The sequence below is a fragment of the Neoarius graeffei genome, chromosome 1, assembly GCF_027579695.1.
Source record: "Neoarius graeffei isolate fNeoGra1 chromosome 1, fNeoGra1.pri, whole genome shotgun sequence".
NCBI classification, from domain to species: domain Eukaryota; kingdom Metazoa; phylum Chordata; class Actinopteri; order Siluriformes; family Ariidae; genus Neoarius; species Neoarius graeffei.
Genome location: NC_083569.1, coordinates 70,126,941 through 70,152,443, shown reverse-complemented (window position 1 = coordinate 70,152,443; position 25,503 = coordinate 70,126,941). Strand labels below are relative to the sequence as shown.

General features: G+C 42.5%; 1 protein-coding gene across 1 annotated transcript in view; it reads right to left on the bottom strand.

Annotated features, from left to right (window-relative positions):
- The window catches only part of pcxb (pyruvate carboxylase b), a 482,389-nt gene that overhangs the window by 381,827 nt on the left and 75,059 nt on the right, over window positions 1-25,503 (bottom strand). Inside the window, exon 7 of the mRNA XM_060924639.1 lies at window positions 11,489-11,607. Within this exon, the coding sequence (XP_060780622.1) occupies window positions 11,489-11,607 (119 nt within the window). The remainder of the gene's footprint in view (window positions 1-11,488; window positions 11,608-25,503) is intronic.

Sequence of the window (25,503 nt, the reverse complement as noted above, 5' to 3'; positions counted from 1 at the left end):
TGTCGTTATCGCTATCCATGATGTAAAATTAATGCTATTTTCCTGAGAAATGCTGGCAAAAATTTATAAGATTTTTGATAATCTTATAAATAAATCTTATCAAAAAGATAAATGTTGACAAAAACATGCGACTATGTTTGTTGTTGTGAATGAGCGAGTCGCCAGAGATCCGTAACCGGGGTCTGTATTGTAGGATACGGACCCGCTCACCAGCCAATCAGAGCGCAGGATTTGATGGAACCCGCCCCGCAAAAGAAAAATAAATAAATAATCACTGGTTATTTTACCTATACTAGTTATACTATAAAGAAAAGAAAATCAATATTTATGTCCATCAGTATTTAGCTATTGTCTGTCTGTTGGATGTTTTAAAAAAAAAACTGATGTAAGTGAATGTCTTTTCATACAACCACTTAGTGACACATCTGCCAAATTCTGCAAACATAATCAAATGTAATCTAGAAAGAAAGATGTGGATGGAGGGTATGGGAAGGTTAGTCAACTTTAATAAATGTGATAAATATGCAAACAACACCAAAATCATGCCCCTTGTAGGGCATTTAGTCCTCATGAGTGTAGAAAGTACACACACACCATGCACATCATAAATAAATATATGATTGTCGAAAAGGACTGACATTCAGTTAGATATTAATGGACTCAAACTCTCAGCACACAGTCATTATGGCAACATGGCCTAGAGACGACCTTACATCTGTATGACTGACAGCTTTTTTTTCTTTTAAATCTTTAGCAAATAACGAAGTAGGCAGATTCCCTCCATTACCTTTGCACATATAAATTAATAATACAAGCTTCAAAGAAGGAAAGAAAAAGGGGCAAAAGGCAAACAAGAAAGAGCCAACATCCTTGGAGAAGGAAACAACATATTAGAACTGAAACATTGTTGTTTCAAAAATGGTGAGCTCTACAGCCTAGACATCGCAAAGTCCAGCTGATCTGCATCCTTCTGAATATTCAGTATGAAATTTTATGTCCCACTAATACAAGTGCAAGCTGAATCTCCCTTCACTTAGGGCACTCAGTATGGAGTGTTCGAGGGAAGGGAGAATGGATCAAACAGAAGTGACCCATCATAACCTGCATAAAATCCAAGCTTTAGAAAAGAGGTTGTTAAGCTCAAATTAGATCTTGAACTAAAACTGTAGTGAGTGAGTGAGTGAGTGAGATCCAGAGAGTGATATGGTTGTTTCTGTCCAGCTGATGGCCCAGATAGACTCTTCTCTGTCACAAGAAGAGTTTATCTGCTTATGAAACTTTCTATTTCTGGAGGGAGGGAGTGCTTTCTCCCTTGTTTGCTTCCTCCTGTCTATACAAAGGATTTCAGTTGAAATCAGGACAATGATGAGGTCCTGAGGGGATTAGGTGTTTGTATCTCTGTGCGTGTGTGTTTGTGTTCAGTCAAATGCCGTCAGAGGAGCACACTACAAACAGAAATGAAAACAGAAGAACTTCAGATGTGAAGGCACAATACCCTCAAATGGATAGGAGTTTGAATCGGAGCAATGCCACAGCCATTTGTGACTGAGGGTCTAGGAGAGCAAAACTGACCATGTTTTCTGGGTGAGAGTGGTGGCATAGTTTCACTCCCCTATCAATCCCAGCAACACCAGCCAATTAGCCATACAGAAGGGAGCAGATAGCACTTTCCTCTGAGCATGTTACAATGCCTTGTGATGCAGCATTAGTAGCAGTTTGAAAAGGCGCAGTTGGTTGGCTTCACAGGACTCGGCAGAAACAAATGATAACTCTCTCCCCCCCCCCCCCCAGTTGGCAGCTGTCTTTCTAGGGGACAGCTGGCCAAGACTAAGTTAGGAAGAAATTCAGGGGAAAAAAACTCACACAGATATTGGGAGAACATGCTCTGAAACCCATGCACAGGATGAAAGTGAGGACCCTGGAGTTGTGAGGCGGCATGGTGGCACAGCAGGTAGCTACCTAGTACAATTCCTTGAAATTAGTGCGAGATCTTTTTTGCAAGGAGAAACTGCTACATAACCAGGAAAGCAGAAGACATCTTGACTGTTTAGTCGATAATACACTGACACCTTTTGAGGTGGCTGATTTTAAAACATGTGCACAGTGTATAATGAGACACCTAAGTGACTGCGCCCATGCTGGATTCCCAAAATGTACTTGTAAATACATGGATGCATAAATACAAATCAGACCTTGGAAAAAAAAATTAAAATCCCAAAAGGTTTTTCGCATTACAAGCCTCATTGTTCAATTCTGATTTTTTTTTTCTCAGATTGAATTTGCCTATCATTACAAGTGACTTGTATCTAACTCATGTGAATGCATCTGTCATCCAAAACGGCATGCATGCACACATTAATATGTTTTAGCATGGGTCATCTGTGTCACCAACAACAAAAAAAACCCTCATATTTGTGAGATGGCACTAAAACTAAATGCAGATGCTAGTAGCTAATGTATGCATCACATTTTGCTTTGGAGGACAGCAAACTGTTCATCAGCTGTGCATGATCAGATTGAGAAGGTGAAAAAAAAGCCAGACAGATAGCTTTTGCCATTTTCACAGCTATTATAGCTCTCCTCCATTGGTATTTTGCCATGCTGCTTATGCTGGCTGATGAAGACAGCACTCAACGCATGCATGTAGCCACATGAATTCCAGTCCGGCTGTTCTTATTCATGTCGCATGGCCATGAATTGGATACATATCCAATCTAGGACCACATATAAAAGGGACTCAAAACAGATGAGAGAAAATCAGATTTCTGTGTCCACACAGCTCAGAAAACATCAGATCTGTATCACATTAAGGCAAAAAAATTAGATTTGAGTCACTTCAGCCTAGTAATGTGAACGTAGCCAAAAAGTCCCTTTGGGTTCGCCCTTAGAAGTACCAGGTGAAATTCTGCAGGTGATTTTCCCCAACATGGGTTCCAAGTAAAACCTGTTCAAGATCTCCAAAGCAACCTTGAAGAACCTTTCGAGTGGATATTGATCATTTCCTTGGATTTCAATGTGTAAAAATCAACTATAGTACAGGTATCTGAACAGGAGGCAGTGGTGGCTCAACAGGTTAAGGCTCTGGGTTACTGATGGTAGGGTCGGATTTTGAGCCCCAGCACTGCCAAGCTGCTGGGCCCTTGGGCAAGGCCCTTAAACCCCATCAGCTCAACCTATTCACATGGACCTGACACAGAGGTGGGAAAAGATGCAAAAAGAAGAAGCAGCTCATGGATCTGAACAGCACACTGCACTCAGACCTATTACTGCACTCATATAATACACATCCAGTCACAGATTCAGTGAGTATTTCGTAATTTTACAGGACTCCGAGATCCAGGATGGAGTATCTCCAGTCTGAATGCAGGAATTTGAGTGGTGAGGTCTGCATCGAGATATTTCTCAAATAGCTTGAAGAGTCCTTACTCTGTCTGGTACAGGCCAACACAAAGGTCTACAGGAAAAATGTCAAATTGAATTCATTAAACAAAATTAAAGGTCTTCAGAGTGATACACAGATTGGTGTAGGTTTAAGATACTACATATGAAAAAAGAATTATGACAACATGCACTCTGATGTTGATAATGAAGAAAAAAAAAACTGAGCAGCATCAGCATATCGACAAACCAAGGCACAAGCTGGGATCCATTAGCAGTGATTACATTTAATGAAATCTTGTCTCTTATGCCCAGTGGCTATAAAGCTAACAGCTATTGTGCTGCCAGCTCCTAGCTCCATCTGACACTTTTTTTTGTTAACATGAGATATGCCCCCAGGTAAAAACTGCCCTTGCATAATTTTCTCTGCCTTTTTTTAAAATCTCAAACCAGTCATGCAGCAGAAAAGGTTAAGGTGTGGCTTGGGGAAACTGCATCTACATTTGAGTAAAAGGGCGGCATCTTTGTGTAAATATCCAGTCACATTCCCTCTGTAGCAGCACCAATGAGACACAACCAGATGCAATGCAAGCGCACACTTCCCAGGGCATGTAAACGATTCATAAGCAATTTGAATGATAATAATGAATGCTTGTCAAAATGGAATCTAGCACCAATGAAGCGTTCTCAATTTGAAAACAAATTTACTCTCAGGAAATTGTTATAATGGGCTGAAGAAAATTGTTTAATATTTAGATGCGAGTTTGTGACTGTGTGAGAAGAAATGTTTTGCATTTTTTTAAGTCATCACAGGAGAGGTATGACTGTTGGCGCCCTACACCAGACAAACACCCATGACTGAAGAGAAGAAAAAGGAGATTAAATGTTGGAAGGAGGTCAGACACTCAATAAAACAAACTGACAAGACAGCAGACGGATCAAGACAAGGGCAGAGGGAGAGGAAGACGGCTTGGGATGGAACGCAACACAACAAGAAAAATAAAGCAAGGTGCAATGGAAAAGCAATGGGAAACCAGGGACAAAGGAAGGACTGAGTAATGATGGGAAAAGAGCTAAACAAAGGCAAGGGGATTGCCAGAGGGATAACAGATGAGGAGGAGGTTGTGAACAGAGCAACAGTGATCAATATTCGTATTAGTGTCACTGAGTGTGGTAAATTGGCCTTTTCTGAGCCAAACACATACATCCGAGAAAACAAATGAACTAAATAATTAACTAATGGTCATATGAACAATAAAGTAATGAACAAAACAAAACACCCTAAGGCACCTGACGATACAACACACACACACACGCACACAAGTCAGATGTTAGATTTCCCCCCCTTTTAAGAGCTCATGGAATGATAGTGACACGGGTTTTTGGATACGTGAACACCGAATCTGCTTTAGTGTGCTCTGGGTCTCCTATTGACATCCCATCAGCATTATTCATGCTCTAATGACCGCAACAATGTGTCTAATACTGATCTCATTTCCATTTCAATCAATGCAAATTAGAGCCATTTAAAACCCCTGTGAAACCCAAACACACACTTAGGCCCTGTCCACACGGCAACGGATTCAGGTGACTCCGATACAATTGCTTATCGTTTAGGCCTGGCGTCCACACGGCACTGGCATTTTGGGTGCCCAAAACGCAATCTTTTTGAGAATGGGTTCCAGAGTGGAAAGATCTGGCAACGTTGCCGTTGTGAAGTCGTCTGGATGAGTAGAACGGATTTGTTTACGATGACGTCACAACCACATGACTGTGAGTGCTTCACGCCGGGTAGAAGTGTAACGAACTCGATGCGAGTTGTCAACAAATCCTATAACTTGGTTCATGAAATGCGCTTGCAAAATATTTTCACTGTGAATATTTATTGTGTAATGGTGCAAAGTGAGAGAGCGAGACTCTGCCCTTAGGGCAGAGTCAATCCCGCCAGCAAAAATAGGGAAAAAAAGGAGCGATCTCACCTCTTCAGATGTTGGTTTAAGTCCTACAATACATTCCTCAAAAAGGGCGTAGAAGAGCAAATTAATCCATCAACGTGTAGCATTCAATTTATTCCGGACCATTAAAGACGCCGCCTTCCGCATAGAATCATACGTCATCCTCGCCGCCATATTGGATAGGTCAAAGCGGAGAATAAAGATTCATGTGCTGCGTTTAACTGTACCAACAGGTTTACCGCCCAAATGAGATCACATGGGATTACCTTTCACAGGTGAGACTGGAAAAATACTTTTCATTGTATTTGGTCATTATAATGTAATTTTACGAACAGATTTTCCTGACTTTGTGGCTAATATGAAGTCTCGCGCATAATAGTTTATGCGCATGCATCCTTACTTCTTCTATTGTTCTGGTGTCTCCGAAGGGACCATCTTACAGCGCCCCTAGAGGTGTGGCATGTGTATTGCATTGTTCTCACAGATTCTCAATTGGATTGAGGTCTGGGCTTTGACTAGGCCATTCCAAGACATTTAAATGTTTCTCTTTAAACCACTCCAGTGTAGCTTTAGCAGTATGTTTAGGGTCCTTGTCCTGCTGGAACGTGAACCTTCATCCCAGTCTCAAACCTCTGGCTGACTCAAACAGGTTTTCCTCCAGAATTGCCCTGTATTTAGTGCCATCCATCTTTCCTTCAGTCCTGACCAGCTTTCCTGTCCCTGCAGATGAAAAATATCCCCACAGCATGATGCTGCCACCACCATGCTTCACTGGAGGAATGGTGTTCTCAGGGTGTTGGGTTTGCGCCACACATGGCATTTCCCATGATGGCCAAAAAGTTCAATTTTTGTCTCATTTGACCAGAGAATCTTCTTCCACGTGTTTGGGGAGTCTGCCACATGCTGTTGGGCAAACTCCAAATGTGTTTTCTTAAGCAATGACTTTTTCTGGCCACTCTTCCATAAAGCCCCACTCTGTGGAATGTATGGCTTAAAGTGCTCCTATGGACAGATACTCCCATCTCCACTGTGGATCTTTGCAGCTCCTTCAGTGTTATCTTTGGTGTTTTTGTTGCACCTCTGATTAATGCCCTCCTTGCCTGGTCTGTGAGTTTTGGGGGATGGCCTTCTCATCAGGTTTGTAGTGGTAACATATTCTTTCTATTTTGCTACAATGGATTTAATGGTGTTCTGTGAGATATTCAAAGTTTGGGATTTTTTTTTTTTAAATATATAACCCAACCCTGATCTATACTTCTCCACAACTTTGTCTCTGACCTGTTTGGAGGCTCCTTGGTTTTCATATTGCTTGCTTAGTAGTATTGCAGAGTCAGGGTCCTTCCAGAACAGGTTGATTGATATAGACATCATGTGACACTTTGATTGCACACAGGTGGATCTTAATGAACTAATTATTTGACTTATGAAGTGAATTGGTTGGACCAATGTTTTAAGTCATTCAAATTCTGTAAAGCTGCTTTGCGACAATGTTTATTGTTAAAAGCGCTATACAAATGAACTTGACATCATTTTATGGAATATATGGTTTATTTGCAATATGCCAGGGGTCAGAGAGACCGAGAACAGAGATAGTGCGTGTTAGATTCATGTCTGATCTATTTCTGCCAATCAGGCCAGTGGCCAGAGGTTATATTGGGTACAGATCAGAGTATTTTGGTGTAGACATTGTGTAGGCTGTGATATTCAATGTTAAATGTTGATTAATCTCAGACGACAGGGAACGCCTTCAACAAAAGCATGAATTTTATCAGTCCATGACTGGCTATTGTACACCCTACTTCAAAACATCACTAAGATAAAGTTAGTCCCAAACAATACCAATTTCATTCTGAAGGCATGATACATTGCAGTCAAAAAGGAATGAAAACTCAGTGTGTCAATTTTAATCACTGTTTTACGACCAAATACAGCTTTGTACAATATAAAGCGCATGGTTTCTGAAGCATATCCAGTGTTAGTGTTTTCATGGATGAAAGATAATGCTAACACTAACACTACACTTATCCAATGAAGTGGCACATTTGATCTCACATCCTCTGACATTTTGTCAGACAACTGTAGCTACTAGTTACTTTTAAGATGATCATTTTTCACTCCCTTCCTGTCCAGTGAAAACCAAATCTCCAAATTTGGTGATTTTTGAGTTTAAATGTTTGTAATAAACTGAAGGATTAAGAGTTCCTTTATGGTCTGAGAAAACTGTACTACTTCTTAAGCAAAAAAAAAAAAAAAGACAAATTCATAAATAAATTTAAAAAACACCTCGTGGATTCACTGGAACAGTATAATCACAAAGCTCTTTATTTCACCCTCTGACTGTTTTTCTGAGCTCATGAAAAGCTGTATGTTTAGAGATACTTGGTTGTCAGCAATGTTATAAACGTACAAACATAACGTTACAAACATAAGGTTGAGAGCTCAACCTTAAATAACTACAGTGGTAAAACACAGCAAACAAATGCAGAAGTAATAGTAATCCAAAAGCATCAAATATAAAAGGAAAACAATGACGGACAGTTTTTCTGCATAATGAGTAGTTTTACTATCCATCCATCCATCCATCCATCCATCCATCCATCCATCCATCCATCCATCCATTATCTGTAATCGCTTATCCTGCGCAGGGTCACAGGCAAGCTGGAGCCTATCCCAGCTGACTATGGGCGAGAGGCAGGGTACACCCTGGACAAGTCACCAGATCATTGCAGGGCTGACACATAGAAACACAACCATTCACACTCACATTCACACCTACAGTCAATTTAGAGTCACCAATTAGCCTAACCTGCATGTCTTTGGACTGTGGGGGAAACCGGCGCACCCGGAGGAAACCCACGCAGAGAACATGCAAACTCCACGCAGAAAGGCCCCCCATCAGCCGCTGGGCTCAAACCCAGAACCTTCTTGCTGTGAGGCAACAGTGCTAACCACTACACCACTGCGACACCTAGTTTTACGATTCATACTTTAAGTACATTTTTTTATAATACCTATGAACTTTTAAGCAAGATTTCCAATGTAGGACTTTTTTTGGAGGATTTTCCAATGTGTTATTGCTACTTGTTCTTCAGTAAAGGATCTGAATACTTCCACTACTGATAACTATACATGTTAAAAAGAAACAATGAATGATGTATTTCATTCTCTCTTCTGCAAAAGCAATGGGTGTTATGGAAGCTGATTTAGCATGCCTATCAACTGCACTCAACAGTTTTGCTATCTATTACATGCAACCGTCTTTTACTCTTGAGCTCTTATCATGGATCATCTTGTTACCAAACATTTTTCTTTTGGTTACTGAGGGTTGAAGTGTAGGAATAGTATTAATTAGCTGTATTAATAACTGTCAGTGGAAGGTCTCGACAAGGACAGTAAGGACAGTAGACATACACACACACACATATATTATATATATACACACACACACATATATATATATATATATATATATATATATATATATATATATATATATGAACTTATTTTTAAAAATTCACCTAAAACCATTTCTTTTTTTTACCATCAGGTCACAAAACATGTAATCTTTAATGAATGATGTGTTAAAAGATAACTTTAATTTTCTTAGATGTAATAAAAACATATTTATATGCCAAAGTCAGAACGTAACAGAAGTGTTGTGGACATATATATTCTCAATTTTAACAACGTAGAATTACTTTTTGAAACATAGGAAGGTGATGTTTTAGCAAATATAATTAATAAACATGTGTAGTAGAATAAACATACTCATTCTTTCAATAAGATTAACAGGGTATATAGCTAGATTGTAATTAATTTGTAACAGACGCGAGATGGACAATCGTAACAGAAGTAATGTAACAGACATCATTTTGGAACTCATAGGCTTGACTTTGGCATATAAATATGTTTTTATTACATCTCAGAAAATGAAAGTTATCTTTTAACATATCATTCATTAAAGATTACATGTTTTGTGACCTGATGGTAAAAAAAGAAATGGTTTTAGGTGAATAAGTTCATGTCCCCATTTCAGTACCCATAAGCGTGGAATCGCTCATATTTTATATATATATATATATATATATATATATATATATATATATATATATACATACACATACACACACACACACATACATACGTACATGTATGTGCACACGTACGCATATGTACAAGGTGGCACATGCCCGTTCAGTATGAGGAGGAACAAGATGGTGGTGACGAAAATGAGGATGAGGGGTCTCTGAGAAGTGTCTCCCTTTCAAGTAACCCAGCCCCTTTAAGATACATTTTCAGCACTTTAAGAATGCCTGTTGATCCCATCAAGAAGGAAGAGGAAAAGAAGCAGCTCTTTTCAGAACCCCATCCCTTGTGAGGAGTCTGTCTTGTACCGTCTTGAGTCCATCTTGTACCACACACATGTTCCTTCTTCTCATTGAATTTCACCTAGAAGGCATTGTGGTGGGTCAGGATTATGGTGTAGGATTTATGAGAATTCCTGTCGAAAGCCAGGGTAGAAAGACAAGGAGGGATGAAGAGGAAAGGGATGAAGAAGCCCCTCCTAGTAGAAGGCAGCATGTGAGTCCTGATGAGGAGACTGAATAGGACTTTATCAGGAGGCCCATCCGAACCCCAGCTTGATTAATTCTCATATTTTGGAGAGAGCTATAACCTTCAAAACCTCATGTTCGTCACTTCATATTCATCATTAAATATGTGGTAAGTATCAGGGGTAAGTATTTCACACCAAGGCTCCAGCATGAGCCTTTTTTTTTTGTCGCAAGTATTTAACCCCAAACTCCACACATTTTTGAGAGTGGCTTTAATATTACTGTGGTATAATTTTCTTAAAAAAAATATTGATTAGAGCCATTTAAAAAAAAAGTCCGTAAGTTTATACGTCTGGTTAGTAATAAATGTATAAGATTTTTACAGTAGGATGTTATATGCATTAGTACAATACACTATATATTAATCAAATTTATATGTTTAAAATGTGTAGGCTATGCAAATTAGTGATAAATGGCTTATTTATGTATTTATGGAAATGTGCATGTATTAAGTTTTTAAAGATCAATTTTAAGACTAAGGAATAACACAACAGACAAAAGTAAGGCATGCTCTGGTGGACAGCAGTGAACCAGTGCTTTCACTTTACATCATTACTATTTCATTACAATCAAATATCAAACTTGATATGTCAAATAGTTGTCCGGTTACATCTTTCACCTCCGCTTTGGACCTTTGGAGCGCGCAGCTGCAGACTGAAAAGTATATGCACACCATGAGGACTAATTAGCATACACCTGTTCCTGATTAGAGCTCAATCACAGCGCATATATATAAGGACTCTTAGTAACACACAGACTTTGCGAAAGCCTTGTATTTTGTATTGCTTTTCTGGTTTTGATCCTGTTTGTGTTTTTGAACTGTGAGTATTGTATTACTTCTGATATCCTGTCTGTGCCTCACTGGACCACTGCCTGTTCTTTGACTCTGACTTTGTCTACGTTTTGGATCTGTTTGCTAGTATGCTTTCAGTAAAACTCTTCCTGTGATTAAATCTGTCTCTTGCCCTTACATGACAGAAACTGACAATTGTCCAACAAGCTAGTGGACAAATAAAACTGGTAACTAGTTTTATATGAAACGGTCATGAATATTTTTCGTAAAATGTGTTAGTAAATATTCCCATGCTATTTTTTTAAAAAGCAAATTAAAAATAAGTGGTGAAAAAACAAAACATCTATTTTATGTAAATACAGATACAATTTTTGTTGTCCGGTGGTCAAGTTTTTATGAGATATGTTGCCTTGCACTTATGGTCAGGTTCCCTGTGGTAGTACACATACGGTACGTCTTTCGTATGTACACATGTATGGCCGTCATACAGTGAAAGCCATCAAAAATCAGGTCAGTCTATTACCATATTCTCTTAAGTGCGGGGCTATGATCTGAACTCTGCTATCTATACTACTGAAGGAAGGCGGTCTGTCTGTCTGTTCACCTATGCAAATCGACACGGCTGGACACACATACTCCATACTTTGCACATGGATAATATGCAAAAAAAATAAGAAAGAAAGAAACACAAGCCTCTCCTTTTTCATTTTTATGTGAACATAACTGGATTAATATGAATGCAAACTCACTCAGTGATCTCCTCAGTAACAGTGTGTTCCACCTGGAGCCGGGAGTTGACCTCGATGAAATAGTGTTTCCCATGTTTGTCCACCAGGAACTCCACTGTGCCGGCATTTTCATAGCCAACCTAAACAACACAGCAAAACATGTAAATGAACAGACACTGGGTACTTGTCTACTAAAATAGCAGTGTATTTTTGTACATATGGTGTATATTAGATTAATATTCTGATGCATTTTGCAAAAACGATGTACATCATAGACTATTTATACAGTATAATATAACAAACCTATTATACAGTACTTCACTACCACTTCGGTACACCCATCTTACACGCATGTCTATTCAGTGGCCTGTTTATCAGGTACACCTTCCATATAGATAGATACTTTGTAGGTACACAGTTACATCCATCATGGGTCGCTGTACACACTACACTATCAGCTGCACTCCACTTCAGCCTGTCAGCCAGTGGAAAAAGACCACTGACCAGATACGAGTTGGGTGATGAACTATTCTCAGTACAGCAGTCACACTGATAAGGCAGTCTGTATTGCATTGGTATTAGTATTTTTAAACACTTCAGTGTCATTGCTGTGTAAAACCTATAGCAGAACTTGATAAAATCGCACCATATCAACACTGATAGATGGTGTTTGTAGAGTATCTACACACACACACACACACACACACACCACTGTTTATTAGGAACACAGCAGTCACTACATACAATACCAAAGAAAAGTTTGGACACAGCTTCTAGTTCAATAGTTTTTCTTTATTTTTATGAATTAAAAGATACTTCAAGTCTTAAAGTAATTATGGATGTCATTTCTCTTTACTTAGTTGAGCGGTTCTTGACATAATATGGATTACTACAGTTGTGGAATAGGGCTATTTACTGTATTTTTATTATTTACTATTTGATCTCAAATGCATTAAGAAGGCAAGAAATTGCATGCATTAACTTTTCACGAGGCACACCTCTTAATTGAAAAGCATTCCAGGTAACTACCTCATGAAGCTGGTTAAGATAATGCCAATAGTGTGCAAAGCGTCATCAAGGTAAACAGTGGTGACTTTGAAGGCTCTTATGTTATTTCATAGTTTTGGTGTCTTCAGTATTGTTCTACAATATAGAAAATAGTCAAAATACAGAAAAAAAAGTAGGTATATCCAAACTTTTGATTGGTACTCTAGTCTCAATGTACTTCATCTATCAAGCTGGATACTTTAATATCCTAATCATACTCAGAAGTGTGTACATTAATGCATAGAGACTAATTGCTGTAAACCTCATTTTGATTGATTTAAAATCAGATAATTTATAAGGACAAAGAGAACCAATGCATTTTTTGTTTGTTTGTCTGTTTGTTTGTTTGCATTGGTCATATTATTGGCTTCAATGAAGGAATATGAAAAATAAAAGTATGCAGGACAACACATACCTGTAAATTATGGCACATTAATCATTTGGTTCTAACAAAAGAAATGCTGTCATATAAACAGACAATGGACCAGTATGTTTGTGCATAGTGGTAAGCTGTAAACAAGTGCCTCAGCTGATGAAAGATTAACATCACACTTTTACTGAAAGACTGATAAATGAGGCCATTTGATAAAAGACCATATTGTGATCCCTCCTACCTAGACAGCTTGTTCTTTGACTCATGGGCATGGATGGTTGTAGCATTGTTGTGATTCACTCTCACAATCTTCTGACATTCGGGCAAATGCATTCTCTTGTGCTATTTACACAAGTTTCCATCAACTCTGAATTTCTGTATATTTCAGCTCAAAAACAAATCCTGCCTTCAAGCCAATTTTGTCATCTTTGTCTTTACATACAGTACAGTTGTGGTCAGAAGTTCACACACAGTGACATGAATGTCATCTTGGATATGAATGCCATGGCAATATTTGGGCTTTCAGTAATTTCTTTGAACTGTTCTTTTTCTGTAGCAGAATGATTGTACAGCATACATCTTTAATTTTAAAAAAAACACTAGAATTTGGTGCACAAGTTTTAATTTTCTTTGGGTTTTCTGAAATCAACACAGGGTCAAAATTATACATACAGGGTCAAAAATATACTGTACATACAGCACACCTAATATTTGGGTAAAATGTCTCTTCGCAAGATTCACCTTGACCAAACATTTTTGTTTACCATGAACAAGCTTCTGGCAGAATTCTGGTTGGATCTTTCACGACAAATTGGTAGAGTTTAATTAATTTTTTTTTCTTGGCATGGACTCGACTTATAAGCATGGTCCATATATTTTCAATAGGGTTGAAGTCAGGACTTGTTTTAAGCTTAATGTTACTGTAGCCTTCTTTATCCTCCACAACCAGCTTTGATGCGTGTTTGGGTTCATTGTCCTGTTGTAAGTCCCAAGTCGTGTTCAAGTTTCTGATGGTTTATGCCGAAGAATTCTGAGGTGGTCCTCCTTCATTATTCCATCTACTTTGTGCAACAAACCAGTCCCACTGGCAGCAAAACCGCCCCAGAGCATGATAATCCTACCACCACCACCAGCTGGTACAGTGTTCCTCTGTACATGGTGGTCATTGTAGCCAAACAACTCAGTCTTTGTCTCATCTGACCATACAGCTATCCTCCAGAAGGCTTTTTCTTTGTCCATGTGGTCAGCTTCAAACTTTAAGCTTGAAGGTGTTGATTTTGGAACAGGGGGTCATTTCTTGGATAGCAGCCTCTTAGTCCATGGTGATCTGAACTGGAGACAGTGATCCATCAGCTTCCAGGTCATGGCAGGGCTGTACTGTACCATGGGGGTTCCCAGGTTGTTCCTGACCATCCAAATCAATTTCCTTTCAGCTGAGGGTGACAGTTTGGGTTTTCTTGAAGCAAAGTGGCTTGGCAAAGTGACTACACCTCATAATAACTTGCTCACAATTGTTTGAACTGATCCTGGAATTTGCAGTTGTTTAGAAATGGCTACAAGAGACATTCTGGAGTTGTGTATATCTGTGATCCTCTTTCTCAGGTCGGCACTGAGCTCCTTGGACTTTCCCATTGTATTGTGTGTTGGTCAATTCAATGAGTGCTGTAAACAAACCCTTTTTATGAAGGCAAAGAGAAGCTACCAGCTGTAGTCAATCATGATCACTAACAGGAAGTTAAGAGACCTCGGCTTTGGCAAGATGAGAGACATTTTGGAAGTTTCAGCACCTCTGAATTAATAATCTAAGTGAGCGTATGCAAAATTTTTGACCCTGTATGTATAATTTTGACCCCGTGTTGATTTCAGGAAACCCAAAGAAAATTAAAACTTGTGCACCAAATTCTAGTGGTTTTTTTTAATTAAAGATGTATGCTGTACAATCATTCTGCCACAGAAAAAAAAAGTTCAAAGAAATTACTGAAAGCCCAAATATTGCCATGACATTCATATCCAAGATGACATTCATGTCACTGTATGTAAACTTCTGACCACAACTGTATTTACTTGAGTCCAACTAGAAATTAATGTCCATTAAAACTACCTTTATAAATCAAATTTGAATATAGCTGCTCAAAAACTTGGACTGAGACATTTCATTGAAATCAGTGCCAAATGAGAAAAGTTGGCTTTTCAGTACCAGATCCTGCTTGCTGACATTTTCTGACATGCAATCGTATTTTTGGTTGTTCATGGTTGTAAACAGGGATAAACAGTATTTATGACATGTATTTAAAAGACCTATTTCAAATATAAAATAAGACTTTGTAATTTGTATTTGCTAGTATTGATGAAAATGGTTTCATATTTTGTATAAAAATACTTCATTTTATATTTTTGTGATTTAAAAAACACTGCAAATTACTTGTCGAGACATGATGACATCATAAAAATGCAAAATGATGCGCATAGCCTCTGAATGGTGCATACTCAGTAATTTGCCTAGGTTTGTTGAGATCAGCATGGAAATTGATCAGGCACAAAGTGGCAGACATGTTAGTTGCCAGCTTTCCATCGATGCTTAGCATGAATTTCAGTAACTGAGTGTAACAGTTCTAACGAAGGGGTGGAGCACAGAGGACGGCAGGACAGAGATCAGGTTTGCAAATACGGCTTTTATTTTAGCTTTTCAGCTTTTACTTTTCACACTCCCCCAGTCGCACGCGCACACACACAAGTCTTCAGGTGCGGGAGAGAGCTCCCCTGCTCTCCCTCTTTAAATAGGGCGCAGTCACTGGGAAGACACACACAAACACAGGTTAATCGACAACAGGTGTAGTGATTCTGCCACTTACCTTCCCTGACTCCGCCCTCCTGTCACAGACCGGTGCTTGGCCACGCCCCCGCTGCCACATACCCCCACTGCCCGACTCAGGCCGGGCGGCCGTCCAGCCTGCAGCCGACTCCCCCCCCCCCCCCCCCCCCCCCCCCCCCCTTGATGGGAGAGGAAGTCTGCCACGACCATCTGCGCCCCCGGCCTGTGGACCACCTTGAAATTAAAGGGTTGGAGTGCCAGATACCAACGGGTGATCCGCGCGTTGGCATCCTTCATGCGGTGGAGCCACTGGAGGGGCGCGTGGTCCGAACAGAGGGTGAAAGGGCGCCCCAGCAGGTAGTAACGGAGGGCGAGGACCGCCCACTTGATTGCCAGACAGACACACTTTTTCTATGGTGCTGTAGCGCCCCTCATGCACCGACAGCTTCCTGCTGATATATAGGACTGGGCGGTCCTCCCCCTCCTGGGACAAAACCGGCCCCAGCCCTCTGTCTGACGCATCGGTCTGTAATATAAAGGGGAGAGAAAAGTCAGGGGAGTGTAAAAGTGGCCCCCCACACAGTGCGGCCTTTACCTCAGAAAAAGCCCGCTGGCATTGCTCCGTCCACTAGACCGGATCTGGTGCCCCCTTTTTAGTGAGATCAGTCAGCGGGCTGGTGACGTCAGAATAATTAGGTATAAACCTCCGATAATAGCCAGCCAGCCCCAGGAACTGTCTCACCCCCTTTTTGGTCTTGGGCCTCGGGCAGGCCGCAATTGCTGCGGTCTTGTTAATTTGGGGATGCACCTGCCCATTGCCCAAGTGGAAGCCCAGATACCGTACTTCCACCCGCCCAATCGCACACTTCTTCGGGTAGGCTGTGAGACCCGCTCGCCTCAGCGACCTAAGGACGGCCCTCAGATGTTCGATATGCCTCGGCCAGTCATTACTGTAGATGATAATGTCATCAAGGTAGGCGGCCGCATAGGTGGTGTGGGGGCGGAGGACTCTGTCCATCAGCCGCTGAAATGTAGCGGGCGCCCCAAACAGCCCGAACGGAAGTGTGATGAATTGGTGTAAACCAAACGGTGTGGAAAAGGCTGTTTTTTCTCGGGATAGTGGAGTCAAGGGGATCTGCCAATATCCCTTCGTCAAATCCAGTGTCGAATAAAAGCGAGCAGTGCCTAGTCGATCGAGCAGCTCATCAATACGAGGCATTGGGTACGCGTCGAATTTAGACACCGCGTTGACTTTTCTATAGTCCACACAGAACTGGACCGACCCGTCGGCCTTGGGTACCAAGACCACCGGGCTGCTCCAGTCACTGTGGGACTCCTCGACGATGCCCATTTCGAGCATGGTCTCAAGTTCTTCCCGAACCACCTTTTTTTTTTGTGTTCGGGTAGCCTGTAAGGGCGGCTACGCACTACCACCCCCGGGGGCGTCTCTATGTGGTGCTCTATTAGGTTAGTGCGACCGGGCAGGGGTGAGAACACATCCGAAAACTCGGTCTGCAACTGGGCGACCTCCGTGAGTTGGGTCAGGTCTCCCCAGGGGACCGGAGAGGTATGTGATGCCAATGCCCCTTTTTGAACCTCCGGCCCCAGCTCCGCCTTCTCCGGAACCACCGACACCAACGCCACGGGGACCTCCTCATTCCAGAGTTTAAGCAGATTGAGGTGGTAAATCTGTAGCGCCCCACCCCTGTCCGTTCACCTCACCTCGTAGTCGACGTCCCCGACTCGCCGTGTGACCTCAAAGGGTCCTTGCCACTTGGCGATCAATTTGGAGCTCGATGTGGGCAACAGTACGAGTACCTTATCTCCCGGTGTGAACTCCCTAAGGCACGTACCCTTGTTGTACAGGCGGGCTTGCCGTTCTTGGGCCTGCCGCAAATTCTCCTGGGTTAGATGGGTGAGCGTGTGGAGTTTTGCGCGCAGGTCCATAACGTACTGAATTTCATTCTTACTTTGTGAAGGTCCCTCCTCCCAATTTTCCCGCAGCACGTCTAGAATGCCGCGCGGCTTACGCCCATATAATAATTCGAATGGGGAGAACCCCGTGGAGGCTTGGGGGACCTCTCGTACTGAAAACAACAAGGGCTCGAGCCACTTATCCCAATTACGTGCGTCCTCACTTATGAATTTTTTAATGATATTTTTGAGGGTGCGATTGAACCGTTCCACTAAACCGTCCGTTTGTGGGTGATAAACGCTGGTGCGGATCGGCTTAATCCCCAATAACCCATACAGTTCGCGCAGTGTCCGTGACATAAACGTGGTGCCTTGATCAGTCAGAATCTCTTTCAGGATTCCAACTCGGGAGATAACACGGAAGAGCGCCTCTGCAATACTGCGTGCTGAGATATTGCGCAGAGGCACTGCTTCCGGGTATCGCATTGCATAGTCCACCAGAACTAATATAAAGCGGTACCCTTGTGCTGACCGATCTAATGGCCCGACGAGATCCATCCCAATGGGGTCTCGATTAATGGTAGGGGGCGCAAAGGCGCTTTTGGAATGGCCGCTGGATTTACTAACTGGCATTCGCAGCATGCCGTACACCACCTACAGACATCGCCGCGAATCCCCGGCCAATAGAATCGGGCCATTATTTGGGCTAGTGTCTTATCCTGCCCTAAGTGTCCAGCCATGGGATTAAAGTGAGCCGCCTGGAATACCAATTCCCGGAGGCTCTTTGGAATTAAAAGTTGCGTGACTCGCTCTTTAGTTTGAGTGTCCTGTGTCACTCGGTATAACCTATCCTTCATAATCGTGAAGTAGGGGAAGGACGGGGTGGTGTTCGGCTGGAGCGTTTGACCATCGATTACTCTCACTTGGTCAAACGCATATCGCAGAGTCTCGTCTCGCGATTGCTCTAATGGGAAATCTGTGAGGGATTCCCCAGTAGAGAGAGGAGGGGCCGGTGGCTCCTCACTCTGACGCGGAGATGACGTACGGTAGATGGCTCTGTGACAGCTGCTCCCGCCAAAGCGACACCGAGACCTCCCCCTGTTAAATAGCAGGACCCACTCTTTACTAAGCACATCATTAAATCCCGAAATCCCGGCCAATCACTCCCCAAAATTAAAGAGTGGGTAAGGCGAGGATTAACTGCCGCCTTCACTATAAATTTTTCCCCTCGGAAAAAAATGTGGACCGACACCAAAGGGTAGTTGTGAACATCCCCGTGCACACACAACACCTTCACCCCCTGTGCTCCCCCCAATGCCTCGTTTTGCACCAGGCTTTGGTGAATTGAAGTCTGATTACAACCAGAATCCACCAATGCCTGATATGTATCCCCTCGAATACTCACCGGTATGCGATACGCTCCGGCCTGATCGAGGGCGGCTCCTGGTGCATCGGGGATCTGAGCCACCGCGCCCACCTCCATGACCGTGCACTGTTGTTGGAGGTGGCCCGGCTCCCCGCAGCACCAGCAAACTGGCCCGGGCTTCCTCTCCGCACTGGTGTTCTGGGGCTCACTCACCTGAGGGGGGGGGGGGGGGGGGGGGAGACAGACACAGAAGGGAGAAACGGGAGGGCATCACGGGTGCGGCGGGCCGGCACTGGCGCCGGCCCCCGCCTCCACGGTGGGGGAATGGGGCGAGGACGAGACACAGGAGGAGAGGGAGAGAGAGAGAGAGAGAGAGAGAAAAGAGTAGAGAAGAGAAGAGGCTGTCTGCTGTCCTGCCACCGGGACAGCCGCCACATGGTCCTCCGCCAGCTCGACTGCCTGATCCAGCGACGCCGGGCGGTGGCACTGGACCCACTCCACGGTTCCCGCTGGCAAGCGTGCGATGAATTGCTCCAGCACCACCTGGTTGATGATCCCCTCGGTGTTGTGGTTGTTGGCCCTCAACCACCGCCAGCAGGCATCCCAGAGTTGCTGGCCGAACACGAACGGCCGGCCAACTTCCTCCAAGCGCAAAGCGCGGAAGCGCTGACGCTGCTGTTCAGGGTCCGCCCCACACGCTGGAGGATGGCCCGGCGAAGGTCCGTGTAGGCCAGCCGGCGGTCGGCGGGGAGCTGTAGCGCGGCCAGCTGTGCCTCTCCCGTTAGCAGGGGGAGGAGGCACGCCGCGCGCTGCTCCATGGGCCACCCCGAGGTCTCCGCGACTTGCTCGAAGAGCGTGATGAATGCCTTGGGGTCGTCCTGCTGGCCCATCTTTGTTAGGGTGAGGGGGGACAGGCCCATGGTGGGAGCGTTGGTGGACCCCGCCGACGTGAGGAGGTGCCGGAACTCCTGTCGATCTTCTTGTTGGGCCAACACCAGGGCCTCGAACCGCTGTTCTTGCTCCTTTTGGAGGGTGAGTAGCGCCTGGTGCTGGCTTTGCTGGGCCGTGGCGAGGGCGTGGACCAGTTCAGCGAACGGGGAGGACTCCATGGGGCTGTTAGGCTGCTGTGCTCCAGATCCCGGGTTTCAGCACCACTGTAACAGTTCTAACGAAGGGGTGGAGCACAGAGGACGGCAGGACAGAGATCAGGTTTGCAAATACAGCTTTTATTTTAGCTTTTCAGCTTTTGCTTTTCACACTCTCCCAGTCGCTCGCTCGCTCACTCGCTCGCGCACGCACGCACGCGTCTTCAGGTGCAGGAGAGAGCTCCCCTGCTCTCTGCTCTCCCTCTTTAAACAGGGCGCAGTCACTGGGAAGACACACACAAACACAGGTTAATCGACAACAGGTGTAGTGATTCTGCCACTTGCCTTCCCTGACTCCGCCCTCCTGTCACAGACCGGCGCTTGGCCACGCCCCCGCTGCCACACTGAGACTAAAACTTTTACCAGTTTACAAAATGTTTGAGCTAACTATTAACAGCATGAGTGCAAGAGTCTGCTCGGCACATGTGCAGTCTGGAGTGCACACGAAGACTCTCGCACGCGCGCTGTTAATGAGGCTCACCTACACATGATCAAGAGGCATCAGCATGCCTTTCTAAAGACTGAGAAAACGCATGCTTTCTCATATCTGGATATCATATTTCATATCTCGCACTTGCCAAGGATAGCTGGCAAGTTCAAGTATATATTTTCTATGTAATTTGGTCTAATAAAAATGATCTCTCCTCACATGTGGCCCCAGCCGAACGCGCCTGACGTTGACACTCACTGATTCCCATCATTTCCGGTTTCGTTTTCATCTTGCAAAAATGTGTTTTGCTTCAGTCAAATTCCATTGAAAATTCCTCCTTTTCCCGAACAAACAAATACCTGAAATATAAAATAATTGATAGTGCATATGAAAAAGGCTTTGGATGAAATTACCTGTATCTGGTAGCCTAGTAAACTAGACCCAACCGCCTAGCGGCCAAAAATATTTTTTGCCTAGCGAATATTCACATTTAGTCTGGCTTGCCAGGCCATGTATCTGGGGGATCTGGGATGCAACAGGCTGGTCAGAATATTTGATCTGTTGACTGGTTGAAAATTAGATTTATGGCATGCCTTGTTATGCAGAGAAAAGCTGTGGCTCTCAAACACTGTCCAATTAATCAACCAGGTTAGTGCACTGGTGAAGGAAGAGATCAAATTGGCCAATAGATAGAAGATTTGTGTAGTGATTTCATGGTACCTTGGAAAGGTATTTTTATATAAAATATTATATATATATATATATATATATATATATATATATATATATATATATATATATCTGTGAAGAAACTCAGTCGTCCAGGTACATAGTAATCTGTGGTTGGTTGAAGAGAGCACCTGGACTTGCTTGACGATTCTTGAAAACGTTTCGCCTCTCCTCCGAGTATCCAGTATCCGAGTATCTCAATAATAGAGAGAATAAATACTGGATACTCCCTAGTAGTCAGACAGAACTGAGGATGCCTTTTGGAGGAGAGGCGAAACGTTTTCAAGAATCATCAAGCAAGTCCAGTTCCTCTCTTCAACCAACCACAGATTACTATGTACCTGGACAACTGAGTTTCTTCACAGATATGTTTCTACGCACTTTGGGATGGTGCGGGACTGGTGCGGGAGTATGAGAGGACTTCCAGAAAACTGGCAGACATCTTAGCCAGAGTGGATCATTCATTTTTGTCAACCTGGAACAACCATCATTGAACAGAGGTGGGTGTCTATGACATCTTATCAGCCGCCCACAATGCAGCCATCAGCATTCTGATTCGGATTCTATGATGATCCATGAGAGAATAAATACTGGATACTCCCTAGTAGTCAGACAGAACTGAGGATGCCTTTCGGAGGAGAGGCGAAACGTTTTCAAGAATTGTCAAACAAGTCCAGTTGCTCTCTTCAACCAACCACAGATTTTATATATATATTATATATATATATATATATATATATATATATATATATATATATATATATATATATATATATATAGAGAGAGAGAGAGAGAGAGAGAGCGCAACTTCTGTATTTCAGAGTTTATATATATATATATATACACACCCTAAATGTAAGTGCATCTTATTTTAAAATATATGTTTCAATGCATCTTTGCCCATCTATGGCTGCAAATTTTTTTTCACCTTGTTGTTGTACTGTAATGATGTCACCTGCATGCTTACATACAGTAATACATATAGTGGTGCTTGAAAGTTTGTAAACCTTTTAGAATTTTTTATATTTCTGCATAAATATGACCGAAAACATCAGATTTTCACACAAGTCCTAAAAGTAGATAAAGAGAACCCAGTTAAACAAATGAGGAAAATGATCCAATATTACATATCTGTGAGTGGCAAAAGTATGTGAACCTCTAGCATTAGCAGTTAATTTGAAGGTGAAATTAGAGTCAGGTGTTTTCAATCAATGGGATGACAATCAGGTGTGAGTGGGCACCCTGTTTTATTTAAAGAACAGGGATCTATCAAAGTCTGATCTTCACAACACGTTTGTGGAAGTGCATCATGGCACGAACAAAGGAGATTTCTGAGGACCTCAGAAAAAGCGTTGTTGATGTTCAGGCAGGAAAAGGTTACAAAACCATCTCTAAAGAGTTTGGACTCCACCAATCCACAGTCAGACAAATTGTGTACAAATGGAGGAAATTCAAGACCATTGTTACCCTCCCCAGGAGTGGTCGACCAACAAAGATCACTCCAAGAGCAAGGCGTGTAATAGTCGGCAAGGTCACAAAGGACCTCAGGGTAACTTCTAAGCAACTGAAGGCCTCGCTCACATTGGCTAATGTTAATGTTCATGAGTCCACCATCAGGAGAACACTGAACAACAAAGATGTGCATGGAAGGGTTGCAAGGAGAAAGCCACTGCTCTCCAAAAAGAACATTGCTGCTCGTCTGCAGTTTGTTAAAGATCATGTGGACAAGCCAGAAGACTATTGGAAAAATATTTTGTGGACGGAGGAGACCAAAATAGAACTTTTTGGTTTAAATGAGAAGCGTTATGTTTGGAGAAAGGAAAACACTGCATTCCAGCATAAGAACCTTATCCCATCTGTGAAACATGGTGGTGGTAGTATCATGGTTTGGGCCTGTTTTGCTGCATCTGGGCCAGGACGGCTTGCCATCATTGATGGAACAATGAATTCTGAATTATACCAGCGAATTCTAAAGGAAAATGTCAGGACATCTGTCCATGAACTGAATCTCAAGAGAAGGTGGGTCATGCAGCAAGACAACGACCCTAAGCACACAAGTCGTTCTACCAAAGAATGGTTAAAGAAGAATAAAGTTAATATTTTGGAATGGCCAAGTCAAAGTTCTGACCTTAATCCAATCGAAATGTTGTGGAAGGACCTGAAGCAAGCAGTTCATGTGAGGAAACCCACCAACATCCCAGAGTTGAAGCTGTTCTGTACGGAGGAATGGGATAAAATTCCTCCAAGCCGGTGTGCAGGACTGATCAACAGTTACCGGAAATGTTTAGTTGCAGTTATTGCTGCACAAGGGGGTCACACCAGATACTGAAAGCAAAGGTTCACATACTTTTGCCACCCACAGATATGTAATATTGGATCATTTTCCTCAATAAATAAATTACCAAGTGCAATATTTTTGTCTCATTTGTTAAACTGGGTTCTCTTTATCTACTTTTAGGACTTGTGTGAAAATCTGATGTTTTAGATCATATTTATGCAGAAATATAGAAAATTCTAAAGGGTTCACAAACTTTCAAGCGCCATTGTATGTAGTCACAAACGTTACAGATTGTATTAGACTGTTACTTTATGATCCTGGGTCTACACTGATTAATCCTAGTCATGTTGTCACACAGAAAGGGGAGATTTCCGATGGGGATCGAGGTACTTGCTTAATCAGTAGTCTCAGTTGTCATGTGGGTTGAACACAGACAATCAGTTCCAAACTAATTAGATGAGGTTTTGTATAATCTGTCATTATTTGCTAAAAAAAAACAACACATAAAATCATTCAGAAGGAAGAATTCCATCATTCTGCCATTTTGATCTATATATTTAATCTGCTATGGAAATATGATCAATGCCGAGAGATGATCACAGTAAAGCCCTTCAGCACTATAGGACTCTCGGGGAGGAAACTGAGGTCACCATTTTTCAGCAGGCTTCTGGATTACTCTCGGAAATCCTCTTCCTGTATGGCACATTTCACATGGATGGATGGATGGATGGATAGCCCAGTGAACTTGGATTGGATCTTCTTAAGCAACTTTTATATACAATTATTATATAAAAAGCTCAGCACTTAGGATCAACGTATAGAAGCAAGCACTGCAGCACCTTTCAAATGAAGAGCCATAGGCAAGAGAGAAAATCTGCGGAACAGCAAGGAGGCAGTGGAAAAAGACAGAAAAGAAGATTCGAAAATCAGCAGGACTCCCACGTTTGGACAGAAACCCAAATACGGCTTCATACTTGGACAAGAGAGACACTAGGGATAAGTGTGAAAAGAGAAAATGAAACAGCATGCTGAGACAGTGTAAAAAAAAACATGGCGATAAGTGGAGGAAAGACTGCAGACATCTGCAGAAAGTGTTGATGTAGTGGATTTTAAAGCTCTCTTTCAGAGAATGTGGCTTATATATGGATATCAGGGCAATTCATGGAGATTGTATTCAAGAGCACTTTAGCCAAGAGACCACTGGGTCTACATACAGCAGCTCCTAGCTCTTCCTCTACTACAAGAGATTCTTAATCCCTTTCCCCCCCTCTTTCAGTCAGCTTAGAAACACAGAGGGGATTGGGTTTAATCCAGTGCCAAAATTTACTGTAATCTGATCCAATTTCTCCTTAGTATTCAGCACTGCTTACTAATTCCACATCACCGTGAGCTTGCCAAAAGTGGCCACACACACACACACACACACCCCTTCTATCTTTGTGGGGACTCTCATTGACAATGCATTCCCTAGCCACTTTCCCTATCCATCATAACTACAACCCCGATTCCAAAAAAGTTGGGACAAAGTACAAATTGTAAATAAAAACGGAATGCAATAATTTACAAATCTCAAAAACTGATATTGTATTCACAATAGAACATAGACAACATATCAAATGTCGAAAGTGAGACATTTTGAAATTTCATGCCAAATATTGGCTCATTTGAAATTTCATGACAGCAACACATCTCAAAAAAGTTGGGACAGGGGCAATAAGAGGCTGGAAAAGTTAAAGGTACAAAAAAGGAACAGCTGGAGGACCAAATTGCAACTCATTAGGTCAATTGGCAATAGGTCATTAACATGACTGGGTATAAAAAGAGCATCTTGGAGTGGCAGCGGCTCTCAGAAGTAAAGATGGGAAGAGGATCACCAATCCCCCTAATTCTGCGCTGACAAATAGTGGAGCAATATCAGAAAGGAGTTCGACAGTGTAAAATT